The following is a 13,825-nucleotide window of genomic DNA, read 5'->3' as shown; positions in this document are numbered from 1 at the left end:
CTGTCAATGGAGAAAGATGCTTTTTTTTGACAAGATGTAGTTACTGCATCTACCAGCAGGGGCTAACAGCTAATTCTAACCAGCCAAATGAAAACTACAAACCTCTTCAGTCTTGACCTCTAAATCACCAAAGAATATGTGTCATTCAAAATGACCTCAACTTCCTGGTTTATATTGTACCACATCAAAGCGCTGTGGAAAATGTTTTGTGACTAGTGACTAAACAATAATGGCTTTTATAAGATGTTAAGCTTATAGTGGAAAATTGTTGGTGTGTTTTCCTGCAGGCTGTGGCAGCATGTGACCAGAGCGATTACAGATAAAGACCAGAACAGTGCCACCCAGGAGAAATTTGTGCTGGAAGAGGCTCAGCGGCAGGAAGCCAGAGAGAGGGGCGAGCGACACTGGAGCCCACGTCTCTTCACTCTTAATACTGACACTAATGAGTGGCACTACAAATATGCGGAGTATGTTTACAATGAGCCACTTTGTATATGAACGCTACAGAAAAATAATGTGATTTAAAGCAAAATTAACTGATTCCCTAAATTCCATTGGTTACAAATTCAAAAATTTGGCAGCATTTCAATAACTATTAATCTCCTCGTCACAATTTCTTTCTCAGCACTAAGCCCTGGGATCCGGACCGCTGTCTGGTACAGTTTGAGAAAGACGGCATCATCCAGACAAAAGAGAAATCCCTACGCCAACGCAGCAGTTTCTCCTACAGCCAGAACTGGGCTGGACAGCAGAAGGTGAGTCACAGTTTCCTAGTATTTTGTATAGAAGGATTCTTCTTGGGCTCCTTTGGGTGAGCCGATGCCCCTTTAGGGTGTGTGTGCTTGACTTGACAGATGTGTGTTTCTCAGCTGCGGGTGAATGGCAAGCACAGGAAGTCAAGCAGCCAGCCGTCCAGCTGCAGTCAGAACACGGAGAGCAGCAGTACCACACCAGAACCCAATCACGAGTCATCCGACAATGAAGGCAAGTCATCATCCCGTTAGACTTATACCATACGCAAATAGAAGTGAATGTATTGTATTGGTTAAGAGGTGAATGAAGAGTTCTTCCGGCAATTAAAATAGTTTGTGAGCCTGACTGTTGACTATTACAAAGACTTCAAAGATAACTTATCCAATCAGATTTTGAAATAGTTTCTCAGATCCACTAGGCTATAAAGGACTAAAATTAAGTCATTTTAAAGTCATTTTACACATTTACTATAGTTGACTATTACAAAGACTTCAAAGATAACTTATCCAATCAGATTTTGAAATCTTTTTCTTAGATCCGCTAGGCTATAAAAGACTAAAATTTGACCTTTTTTGCTGTTGCACTTACAAATATAATTTGGACACAACTTTTAAATACCTGTATAAAAATTAATAAAAGAATATTTATACACCATTTGACCAGTTAAGTAAACAACACCAAAAGAGATCAAAAGAAAATTTGTAAAGTAAAACAGAACTGATTAAATCCAAACAGCTTGGGAATATTTTAGAGGAATTAAGTAATCGTTGGCTGATTACACAAGGTAAAAATCTGTATAAATATTATATAATTATATTATATAAAATTAAAAAACATAAATGAAAAAAATTCAAACAACATATGTATTATAAAATGAAAAGAAAATGTATTATGAAATGAAATTATATATTATAAAATACAAACATATATTATAATGTAAAATTATAAAACATATAAAAAATATATATCCCAAAAATTTAATATTTAATTATTATTATTATTATAAATAATTTTTATTATAAAGTTTTATTATAAAACAAAGAAAATATTTTAAAAAGATATAAATATATTATGAATATATAATTATATTAAACAAAAATAAAATAAGTCAAAAATAATTATTTATTATAAAATAAATGTGTGTGTGTGTGTGTGTATATATATATATATTAGAGAGAGAGAAAATATTGAAATATATTTAATATATAATTATATTAAACAAAAATAAATATCAAATATATGAAACAATGTATTGTTTTATTTGTTTTGTTTTATTATTATTCTTATTGTATTATTTCTAAATAATAATTTATTAAACAATTTATTATTTAGAAATAATAAAATAAAAAATAATAAATAAATATTATAAAACAAAGAAAATATTTCTAATAAAACAAAACTATTATATATATATATATATATATATATATATATATATATATATATATATATATATATATATATATATATTAAATTATGAATATATAATTATTAAAGAAAAATAAATCTTGTAAAACAAAAAAATATTTGAAACAATTTATTATAAAACTAAAAATTTTTATTAAAAAGCTAAAATAATAAAATAAAACAAAATAAATATATTATGAATATATAATTATATTAAACAAAAAATAAATATAAAACAAAGAAAATATTTTTATAAAACAAAAATAAATATGTTATAAAATAAAAGTATTTAGGAATAGAAAATATTGAATTACGAATATATAATTATATTAAACACAAATAAATATTGTACAACAAAAATATATATGAAACGATTTATTATAAAACAGAAAATATTTATTAAAAAAGTAAAATAAAAGAATAAAATAAAATAAAAAAATGAATAGTTCTTATAAAATAAAATATATATGGAGATAAAAGATATTTAATTATGAATATATTATTTATTAAACAAAATAAATATTATGAAACAAAAATTTGAATTAAATAATTTATTATAAAACAAAAAATATAAAAAAACAAACAAAGTATTTATTATAAAACAAAGAGACTATTTCAAATAAAACAAAAATAAATATTTATTTAAAAAACTAAATAAATGAATATTTATTGCAAAATAAAGAATTCAAGACTTCAGATTGTTTTACATGTCTCATTTTGACTTCATCAGGCTTTATGAGAGAGTGTGCAAGATGCACTAAAGAAGTGAAGGACATCGCCCTCATAGAGGCCTCGGTAGCAGCTATACAGAAAACACAGCAAGACATACAGAGGCAAGTAAACCCTTTGAAATACTGTATTCAGTACTGCAAGTGTATTACACTGATCCCTGTATCTCAATTACGTCTTCAGAAACCTGAGTGCACTGGGTCGTCAGATAGCGCGACACAAGACGTCGGAGGAGAGCAAGTCCTTGAGCGGTCGCCACTGTCTCATCCTGTGCATGCTGTTGCTCTTTCAGCTGCTCATCAACTACGTCTTCACTTGAGATGCCGTCACCTAGCGACCATCGCCTAGCAATTGTTGCCTAGCAATAAACACAGCCAAACGATCACCGTCACACAGCCCCTTGAATGCCCCACCATGATGTTGCTACCAACCGTAGCCCACCATCAAGCACTAAGCACTTCAACTAGAGAGAAAGAGACTCTTGTTTTAATTCATATGACAGATAATCATTTCAGAGTGGATGTAAAATGCTGTACTGCCACTCTTGTTAATTGATGTGTTCCCTCTTCCCTACGTACTTCCCTTTCTCTGCAATATTGGTCATCTATTTGTGTCATCTGAATGCAGTTGAATGGGTTTGTGTCTGCGTGTGCGTAACTCACAAAATCCTCTTCCATTTATACACCGGGCCTTAATACTGATGCCAAAAAAAGGGGAAAAAAAGAACCGAAAAGTCAGTGAAGTCCGCCAGTGCAATTCTTTATGCTTTCAACCACACAAATTTGCTCATTTTATTATTTTACCAAAACAGTGTTTCTGTATAGAACAATACAAAGAAGAGTACATTGTTTACAGACTTGATTGTACACTACACAAAGGAAAACAATGCTCTGACACCAAATGCGTAGTGTAGATTTAGATGAAGTTAACAGAATTGGCAGTAGCACTATGATAACAGAACGAACAATCAGCCATAAGACTGAGATATTCATATTCATGACTGTTTGTTAGGCATTGGGTAGGTCGGTCACAATAGAGACACGTGAGGCCTTCTGGGAAGTTCCAGTTCATTGATGTTGCTCCGATGAAGTGCGATACGTTCGACAGCGAAGGCATGACTGGGTAATCAAAAGTGTATATATTTGTTTGAAACACTTGAGAATGTATTTATTTGATCATTTCACTTGATTTGTTTTATATATAATCATACTGTTTTTAAGAACACGTTCATTCAGGTTTTCTGGGAGCAAGTACAGTCGAGCATCAAATTACTTGAGTTTTTTGTTGTGTTGTAAAGTTTGAGTGAGTCCTTAGTGGGGAACTGTTAAGGTCAAAGTACAAAACTTCCAATGCAGGATTCATATAGGAAATTTGTGCTTGAATGATGCTTGTGCCCTCGAGCCATAGTTCAACCCATTGAAATTTAAAAATCATTTTTCATTTACTTTTTCCTTTTTTACAGAGCAATCAGTACAATGTTATCTTGCCTGAATGAAGTGAATGGCTCACTGTTTGTTAATGATTGTTGCAATTACAGCACCACAGTAAAGTTTTACATTTCGACATGTTGCTTTGTCATCTTTGAAACATTCACATATACAATAAGGAACACATTTAGATTCATATACTCAATAGTAATAGTAATATGCATTTCTACCCAATGTAAGATAAGTTGGAGGTTATTCAAACTTTAAGATGATTTTTAAGAACATATTTCTTAAGTTTTGTCTTAAGAACAATCTTAAAAAAGAGATGAGAACATATTTCCACAAAAGGATTATTTAATATTTTAACCAGATTACCATGTTACTTAATGCTAATGTAGCTTGTGCTGCCTTCACGTGCTATCGGAAATTTGATAATTCCCATTTCTTAAGTCCTGATTACGAGCTCATTGCATTCAACTTTCGAAACTGGAGGCTGTTCATGTGCAATTTTTACCTAGGAAACTCGTATTTACGATAATTCCGAGACCACGTGAAGGCAGCATTATAACCTGATCGCTGAAGAGCCACAATTGAAAGAATGGCAACTGGTTAGCATGCTAAGCTAACAAGCATAAGACAACAAACATAGGCAAGGTCAAATTTTGAGAGATATTTGTCAAGAATGGTAGTGAATAAAAAAAAACATTCAGTCATTTCTGTGCAACTCGGTCCAAAGAGAGACGATTTTGGACAAAATTTGTAGGAGGAGAAGCGAAAAAACCTGTTTTTCATTTGCTTCTAGGAGGAGTAGCGAAAAAACCTGTTTTTCATTTGCTTCAATATGGCGGACCGTCACATTGTTGGAAAATGAAAAATTACTCCAAAAAAATTTTTTTGAACTATATTTTCAAAAGTTGTGTTTTTGCAACAAAAAACAAAAACGTATATCTCTGAAACACTAGGTGGCGCTGTGAATCATCATTCAGGATATGCTGATGATGATACTTACTAGCCTGACTTCGTCATACTCATATTCTAGGCAGAATGTGAGTCTGATACTGCTCCATTGCACTTGAATTATGGGGCGTGTCTTAACCGAAAAAAAAACCCTCTGCACTCAATTGGATAGACCTACAACCAATCAGAGCAACGCAGTAAGTGACGTATGTTGAACTTGTACTTAAACTTTTGCCGAATCCCGTTGGAAGGACGGCAAACACATCTTTCCCATCGACAAATGCCTTGATTGCGGTTCTTTGTTCGTCTTTTAAAATTAATGCGCTGTCGATTTCTTTTATTACAGACGTGATAGCGGAATCTAAACATCTTACTTCTCCAGCTGCAGTCATCGTTAGTGAAAACCAGTTCAACCCAAGCGCTCTTTGATGATGTGGGTGGTTACGTAACCGCAGATAGCCTGTCTATCATCATTTAAAGCCCGCCCTGGCAATTTGATTGGCTCGGCCTTCTGGGAGCTGAGCATAATTACTCCACAATGGATCGAGTCCAGACCGAACTTCCCGTCCAAAAAATGTTGTGGGCGGGGTTCGGGCTGGCACCCAGGCTAGATACTTACCAAATTTTGTGCCAATGTCAAATTGTTTAAAAGATATTGGGTAACACTTTACAATAAGCTTCATTTGTTAACATTAGTTTACTACATTAGTTAACACAAACAACTAACATGAACAAACAACTGTATTTTCATTAACTAACGTTACCGATGATTAGTAAATATAGTAAAAAATGTATTGCTCGTGGTTAGTTCATGTTAGTTAATACATTAATGTTTAACTAATGAACCTTATTGTAAAGTGCTACCGGATATAGCAATTTAAGACAAAATTCAAGATGGTGGCCCGATGGTTCATCCAATGCCGGCAAAATTGGTATCCCCAATTTGGCATGACACAAGGTATCCATAAACACCAAGATCATGAATTTCTGACAAACACAGGCAAAAATAGCCATTTTTATTTAGATTTCATGAACTGTAGATGGTGCTGTTCCCAAATTTGCCATGGACCCACAGATCATGGTTCTGATGAAGCGTACCAATTTTCTTTTCAATTACTCAAAGTTTGGCTGAAATACAGCCTATGAACCAATTTTGAGTCAACCTAGTTAAGTCTTTGACATCGTAACTTGTGAACAAAGATGAATAATAATAAAAAAAATCTGTTCAGTCATTTCTGTGCAGCTCAGGCCAAAGATCATCTGAGCCAATTTTCATAAGAAATGGAGAAGATTGGAAGGATGAATAGCGAAAAAGTAAAGAGACTCAATGATTTCATCATTTTCCTATGTTCCATTTCTTATGTTTCGTTGATATGGCTGCCATAGACTCCTATTGGGGAGGAAGAATAATAACAATAAAGCAAACTGATGAATACAATAGGGGCTTGGCCCCCAATAATAAGAGAATACTAACGGATACAATTGGGGTTACAGCCCCTTCGGGGCTTGGCCCATAATAAGAAAACTAACAATTACAATAGGGGCTATAGCACCTTCAGTGCTTGGCCTCTAATTTCATTCTTAAATCCTGCCCCTGGACAATTGCAGTGCATCAGAAATCACGTGCTGTCTGAGTAGGTACTACATTTAAATTTGTAACCGTACATTCTATATAGTGTGAATGTGTGTGGTATGAATGTAATCTGAGCATACTACATCCACCATGCTGTCATTATCTCGTGACCTACCAGCGTCAGTTGCATCGCTTCAACTACATTCATAAATCCTCTCCCATGGCCTCATGGGATAGTAAAGCATCCATTGAATGCACACTTAAGAATCTCCCTGGAAGTAGTAGGTCATCTGGGGAATCTTCACCTACTGTTTGTCAAATACTATATATACTATGTATATGCAAATACTACTCTTTTGGCATACTGTGTTTCACATACTATATAGAAGGAAAGTATTTGGACACAGTATTTGTCTTGGAACATTTTGGCATCTATTATGCAATACCCTGGCAACCAACCAGAGCACCACAACAAACTCCTTAGCAACTTCTTTGCGATACCATGGAAGTAACACCCTAGCAACATGCTATCAGTAGCAACCATAGATATATGCAGTATATAGATGCCTCATTAGCAGCTGTTTCTATGTAAGCCATCCGACACATTGGAACAGTCAAAGCCAGTCCGTCAACACTGAAAGTTGACAGTGCGTCTGCAACCTAGTTATAAGTATGTATGAATATCTATATCTTTAATAGACTTCAGTGGATGCTTTTGCTAAACTAACATAATACAACAAGATCACTTTTTCGCGCTTTTCAACTGCATGGGACGGCTCCGTACAGAACGGTGTGGCTCGCTTAAATAGTAGTCGTTCCACCCAAAAGCACCGATTGATTAGGTACCACATTTGATGGGGAATAAACTTCGCAATCACCCTATACTGTTGAAAAAAAACAGCATATGCTGGTTAGGTATATTTTGAAGCATGTTAGCTGGTTTGAGCTGGTTTATGCTGGTCCTTAGTTGGTCATGAGCTGGTTTAAGCTGGTCCTGAGCTAGAGCTAGTTGCTTAGGACCACCTTGGAACCAGCACTTGACCAGCTTAAACCAGTTCATGACCAACAAATCATACCTAACCAGCGTATTGTTTTTTTCAACAGTGTAACAACCCTAGCAATCACCTATCAACTACCCACAAACCCCAATTGCTTTGTGATGGTGAGTTTTGTGCATGAGTTGGACAAAAAGTTCAAGTTCATTTTCTGCTTCAAATGCTTTTGTGGTTGGACTTTCCTTTTCGTTGTCACAGCAGGCAGTGCTACAGCTTGTTGGGACATGGTAAAAAGTGTGTACTGTCTGGAAAACCCCCTTCCTTCCTCAACTTCCCTGAGTAACTGCAAGCCTGTAGAATAAAAGTGCCTTAATTATGGTCTGCTGTCTTATCTGGTCAAAGAAAAAAGAAGAAATGAGACCTGCCTCAACCTACCTGCAGGTATGTAGGTAAGATTTTCATGGAAACTATGAATGTAGAAAAGGCCTCCAGGCAGAAGTTGGGTGTGGTTTTTTGGGAGCAAATGAGTCAGCGATCCACTTTTAAGAAATACACCATCAAATAAAGCCATAGGTAAGGAGACAAGTTCTATTTTAGTACATCTCATGAATGATTGCATGATTTCAGGTTATTGCAACATCAGGTTTATGCTATATCCGGCACAGAAACGCATAAAGACAATTTACTGTTAGCCAACAATTTTTGCATTGAGTCATTTGATAAATGTTTACTTGGTAACTTGGTCTTCATGGTGATCATTCAGTTCATTGAGCCATATGTCAACCCATCACACTTGATGGACAAGTTCAAATGGGACAACAGTAGTTGCAACAGTGCCAAGGCCTACAGGCTACATATCTGTGAGTGGGCGCATACACTGGACCTTTGTGCTTGGATACATGCGGGGGAAGACGGAAGCGCTCCTTAAAGTCAAGGCCTAATTAGGTCACATGTGTGCTGGACTCACATCGCACAAAAGAATTCCTTCCTCCTACAGCTGTGTAATGAGCTTTCTGGGACTATAATACATGAACATAAGATTTGATGCCTGAGGACATATGTGTTTATCAAATGGTCAAACCTCAATAGATGATTTTAGGTGGAAGCAACCATGCATGATTGACAGTAGAGCGGGCGTGGGTGTTCTGACAGTACAGTATGTAAGACAAGACCCTCGGAGGGATGGTGGTCCTCTTGGGTTCTTACTGTCACACCTTTCTTTGTTAGCGGTTTTTGGATACTCTTGGCATGCCTCCAAGGCCTGCAAAGAGTCTTTGTTCAGCTGTAATGTTCCCAGTGTAGTCATACATTTGGAGATTTGCTTCTTTGGAATGTGACTTTCCACAAGGTGGTCTGTGTTGTCTTCTTCATGTTGCTATGCGTGTACACATTAGGTACACAGTGTCCCATTCAAAGATTGTTGGTGAAGGGACTTGCTCGTGACAGTTGGTAAGACAATATTTAGGGTTGCTAGCTTTGGTAAATGCTATGAAAAGGTACTGTCTGGTAACTCTTCTGGCTGAATTTCTACATGGTGTAAGCCATTTGGGTCTTTGAAAAGTACCATCATTTCAAAAATAACTTTTCAGTTTTTTGGACTAGTTAGATTTAAGAAACTCACAAAGCCAAGGCCTTGTAGTCCGATTTGGGTGCATATATGCTAGATAAAGCCGAGTTACAATTAGGCAGCGGATATTTACACAAAGTGAAAATAGTGATTTATTATTTACACTATATAAAAAGGATATAAAAGGGTAATATAATGTATAATATAAAAAGTATAATATAAAGTGTAAATAGATGTTAGATGCTATTTATACTTATAAATAATTGCAGATACTATTTGAACCTCAGTATTATTGGACATTAACAGGATGCAATAATAACAGAGTGTAAATGATTATATTTATTAAAGTTATTAAATGGTGCCGCCTTATTGGGACAATAAAGCCCTCCCTACACCTACCTCTAACCCTACCCAATATTATTTATTACTTATTAAACATTTATTATTAAACACTCGTTAGGCACTTTTTTTCCACTTTTCAAATATTTTCTTCATTTTTTATTGAAAATAAATACCGTTCTGATCTGATATGCACCATACTCCTTACAGCCTACATTGAGTGGTGTAAACTTTTTTAATCTTGTGTGGCCCAACCAGACACTGGTGGGTGGAGTTAGTGTAAATAGCCTTTGCAAACAAGACAGGCTATTTACACTCAAGCTGCAATTATACTGCGTTTTTTTTACGTATACGCTAGTGTACACAGTTGAATACACAGCCTTACATAGTATACTTCATTTGACACTTACACATAGGCGTTTGACACATGTGCAGTTTTAAGCAATCTCTCACCACGAGTTGAGTGTACTTTCTAACCTCTACACATAATCTCTTGTCTATAAAAGCCTCCATTGTTGCTGTAGCTTGCATGCGTTCCGTTCTGTTCTGTTTATGCAGTTTTTCTTCGACACCCCAGGGCACAATTGCCATTTTGTGGATAAACTAATTACTGCAAAAACATTAAATGTGCATGTGTGACCTGAGAGTACAAAGTATGCGCAGCTACAAAAATATGACGTTGTACTCTTCTAATGACGAAATTTGCGCAACGGCCACTGTACACTGACCCTCACATTTGCATAAATAGTGAAGTATACTTTGGGCTTTAGTGCAAATAGACACTCCGTTACAAGGATCTAGACCTCTTAGTCCTGCACAGTGGTTTAATGGGTAGCACTGCTGCCTTACAGCAAGAATGTCCCAAGTTTGAGTCCTGGCTGATTTAGGGCTGGGACAATACAACGATGCATTGCAAATCAAAAAATTATTCTGGATCGATTCTGATATTTTCCGTATGTATTGCGATTCTCTTTCGAATTGATTCTGAGCTTAGTTTTCCAAGTTTTCCTTAGTTTTAGTGCTTCCTTCCAATTCCTTACACACACCGCTTGAACCTTTAATAAAATAATTATTCATAAAGTTTGAAAAAGTTATTACAGGGGTGTTTGCAGTGGGCTGTTTACATCAATCTCGCGTCATAAAAGTATTCTAAGGTGCAAATACATTGTCAATGCTCTTCTTCGTGAGCATTTGAGTATGCGGTTAAAAAATAGAGTGCCATCTGCTGTTAAAAAATAGAGTGCCATCTGCTGTTAAAAACTAAGCTCAGAATCAATTTGCGATGCATTTAGAAAATATCAGAAACGATCTATGAATCACGATGCATGGATAATATTGTCCCAGCCCTGCTAATAGGATTTCAGTCAGACTAAAACATTGATATGAAATTTTAAAAAGACAAATTACACTTCTGCTTCCGACTGAAATGAATCTTTTGAAGCTTATGTACATGTACTTATACCATGCTAAAACTCAGTATGCTGGCAAGCTAAAACCCTCATAGAAGTAGAACTCACTTTGTCAACCTTACTCATGGACTACTTGATTGTTGGACAACTGACTACTGAATCACTAGACTGAACATTTAATAATCACACTGTTAATTGCTCTGGATAAAAGCATCCATGTTGGAGTAGTGACCTAGTGTAGCAGCAGTCCACATGTTTTGACAAGTTGAGCCATGGTGCTTCTGCAAGTGATGTGAGTTTGAAGCTGATTTTGTAATTTCCCGATTCCATTCCCCCTTTTCTCGTTTCATTTGTCTTTCCTTTAATAGAAAGTGTCATAAAAAAAACTAAATTATGTACCTCAACCATGGCTAATAAAGTGAGAGGGTAGGTTACTAATTGTAAACTTAGGTGTGTTGGGAAGACAAGGTGTTGACTAGTTTGGGTTGTTCTTGCGGATGTTTGCCCAGTAATTACCACTCCTGAGCTTCCCCTCAGCTATCTCAGATTACAGAGCAAAGGGAGGCGAAAAAGTCATGTCTTGACATGTCTACTAGGTCAGAGCAAAGATCGTTTTAATACAGACATGCTCAGCTCTGTTATGAATCACAATTTCAGACACATTCATTATATTGCAGACTACAGAAGCCATAAAAAAGTATTGTTCAAGGGGGGATGCATTTAACCACAGTATACAATAAGCAATGAAGATTCTGTGCAGTATAATTTGGCATAAGAAAGCCATTATTATCAGGGTTGCTACATTCCTAACTCCTAAGTATTATACTGTGCTACTTCACACAGATATAATATTTTTTTATTATCTGTACTTTTACACTCAGGGAATCAACATTAAATCAACAATATATCTGAATTACCGAGTCAAAGCTGAATCAGCAATAAATATCAGTATAAAATAGCAATATATAATAAATAGCAATATAAAAAATAGTAATAAATATTCACTGAATCAATGCAAATCAACACTCACTCAACACTCTTTTGTGTCTGTCAAAGTGACCTTGAAGTTCTGGTTCGAACAGGTCTATTATATCAGCAATCTTGGAATGTTGCTTGACCAATCAAATTCAAGGACCAGAACTAACTGACCAGAACTAACATTTTATTATCCATTCTGATTATTTTTTAAGAGTTTACCCTGAATTAAACTTTGGTTTTTCGACAATAACTGTTGCCGTAGAGTGTTAATCTGAGTAGTTAGTGCCATAAATAAATACTACCTGTCACATATTTCCTGTAACTTAATAAACTGCTTTTTCTTTTTCTTTTAAACTCGAAATAACATTTCTACAAAGAAATGTCGTGGCAAACATGATGAAAATGGCAGTGGATTTATTATTTAATAAACTGTTTTGGTGGGAAAATAAATTCCAGGTCCTTGTTACTACTGTTTTTTTCCCCCAGCAAGTTTGATTAATTATTTTATGGTTAAAATTGCCCGTGTGACAGAGGAAATGATTCATTAGCAGTTGAAGGTTTGAACTCTTCTGTTTGCAGGTGTGGTGTAGCTGTTGTATTCACAGCCCAGCCAGTATTTTTTTTTCCAAGTACAAATATCTAAATACCCTTAAAACAACACACATTTACTTAAGAAAAAAAAAATTCACAGCATATATCTTGAATTACATCTATTTTCATATCAAAGTAATCAGAAAGGGAACATCCACCTTGCTCAGCTGGGAATCTAAACTTTTTTTTTTTTTTTTTTGGCAGTGTTCCTCCAAGTCAAATTCATTGCATCATGTTGGAAACCAATTTGTCAGCTACCCATATTTCAAAGTACAGGAAGATGAGATTCATGATAAACAGAGCCCCATTTGTGTTCTTTTGCCATGACGCCCTACCTTTTTCTGACAGAGTGCTGTGACCTGTTTTGAAAGAAAAACTGAGCCTCTATTAGCAGGGTGGGTCATGACTGACTGAATTGAGCTTGTCAGGTCTTGTTGATGAACAAATGACTTAAAATTCAAAGCGACCTACTGTGATGCCTGCAAGGAAAAATACATGCTCGTGTTAAGATACACAGTCATGCTATAGCACACCCACAACGAAAAAGTACTTTTGTGTTTTGACAAGTACTTAAGCGTACTTCAAAAATTGTTGTGAATCATATTTTGACAGAGTTCTGAGAAAATGTTTGGTGTTTTTGAAGAATTTGCGAATCCATGGCTCAAAAAAAAAAAAAAAAAAAAAAAAACCTCAAGTAGTCCTATTAATTGAAGTATTGTAATCCATTTAAAATATGTTGCAGATTAATTATAAATAAACTAAGGGTACGTTTACATGACACTGATGTACCAAAAATGGAAAAGTTTTTCCATTGCTTTTTGTCACGTATGATACCACTGTAAAAATGATCCCCATTCACACAGATCCGCAAAGAACGACTAAAACGCTGTATTCTGCTGCCTGGCCAGTAGTTGGCGATGTCACTTTGTAAAGAAACTACACACCTATAGACTGAGCGCCTAATACGCATGCACATGATGTCACCATTTTCATAAATTCACATTTTTGTAGTTTATACGAAGACACTACACGGAGAAACCCGTTTTCAAAAGTTTGCATTTTCAGGCCCCCAAAACGGCATTATTGTGTAAATGAACAGC

The 13,825-nt window shown here is 35.4% G+C and overlaps 1 protein-coding gene across 3 annotated transcripts in view; it reads left to right on the top strand.

Annotated features, from left to right (window-relative positions):
- The window catches only part of osbpl5 (oxysterol binding protein-like 5), a 75,573-nt gene extending 71,126 nt beyond the window's left edge, over positions 1-4,447 (top strand). For all 3 annotated transcript variants that reach the window (XM_067380339.1, XM_067380338.1, XM_067380337.1), the window contains 5 exons: positions 288-467; positions 626-755; positions 870-984; positions 2,891-2,993; positions 3,073-4,447. In XM_067380339.1, the coding sequence (XP_067236440.1) occupies positions 288-467; positions 626-755; positions 870-984; positions 2,891-2,993; positions 3,073-3,208 (664 nt within the window). In that variant the 3' untranslated portion in view covers positions 3,209-4,447. The remainder of the gene's footprint in view (positions 1-287; positions 468-625; positions 756-869; positions 985-2,890; positions 2,994-3,072) is intronic.
- Positions 4,448-13,825: the final 9,378 nt, after the last annotated feature.

The sequence above is a fragment of the Chanodichthys erythropterus genome, chromosome 24 (assembly GCF_024489055.1).
Source record: "Chanodichthys erythropterus isolate Z2021 chromosome 24, ASM2448905v1, whole genome shotgun sequence".
Classification (NCBI taxonomy): Eukaryota; Metazoa; Chordata; class Actinopteri; order Cypriniformes; family Xenocyprididae; genus Chanodichthys; species Chanodichthys erythropterus.
This window is presented reverse-complemented; position numbering and strand designations above follow the sequence as displayed.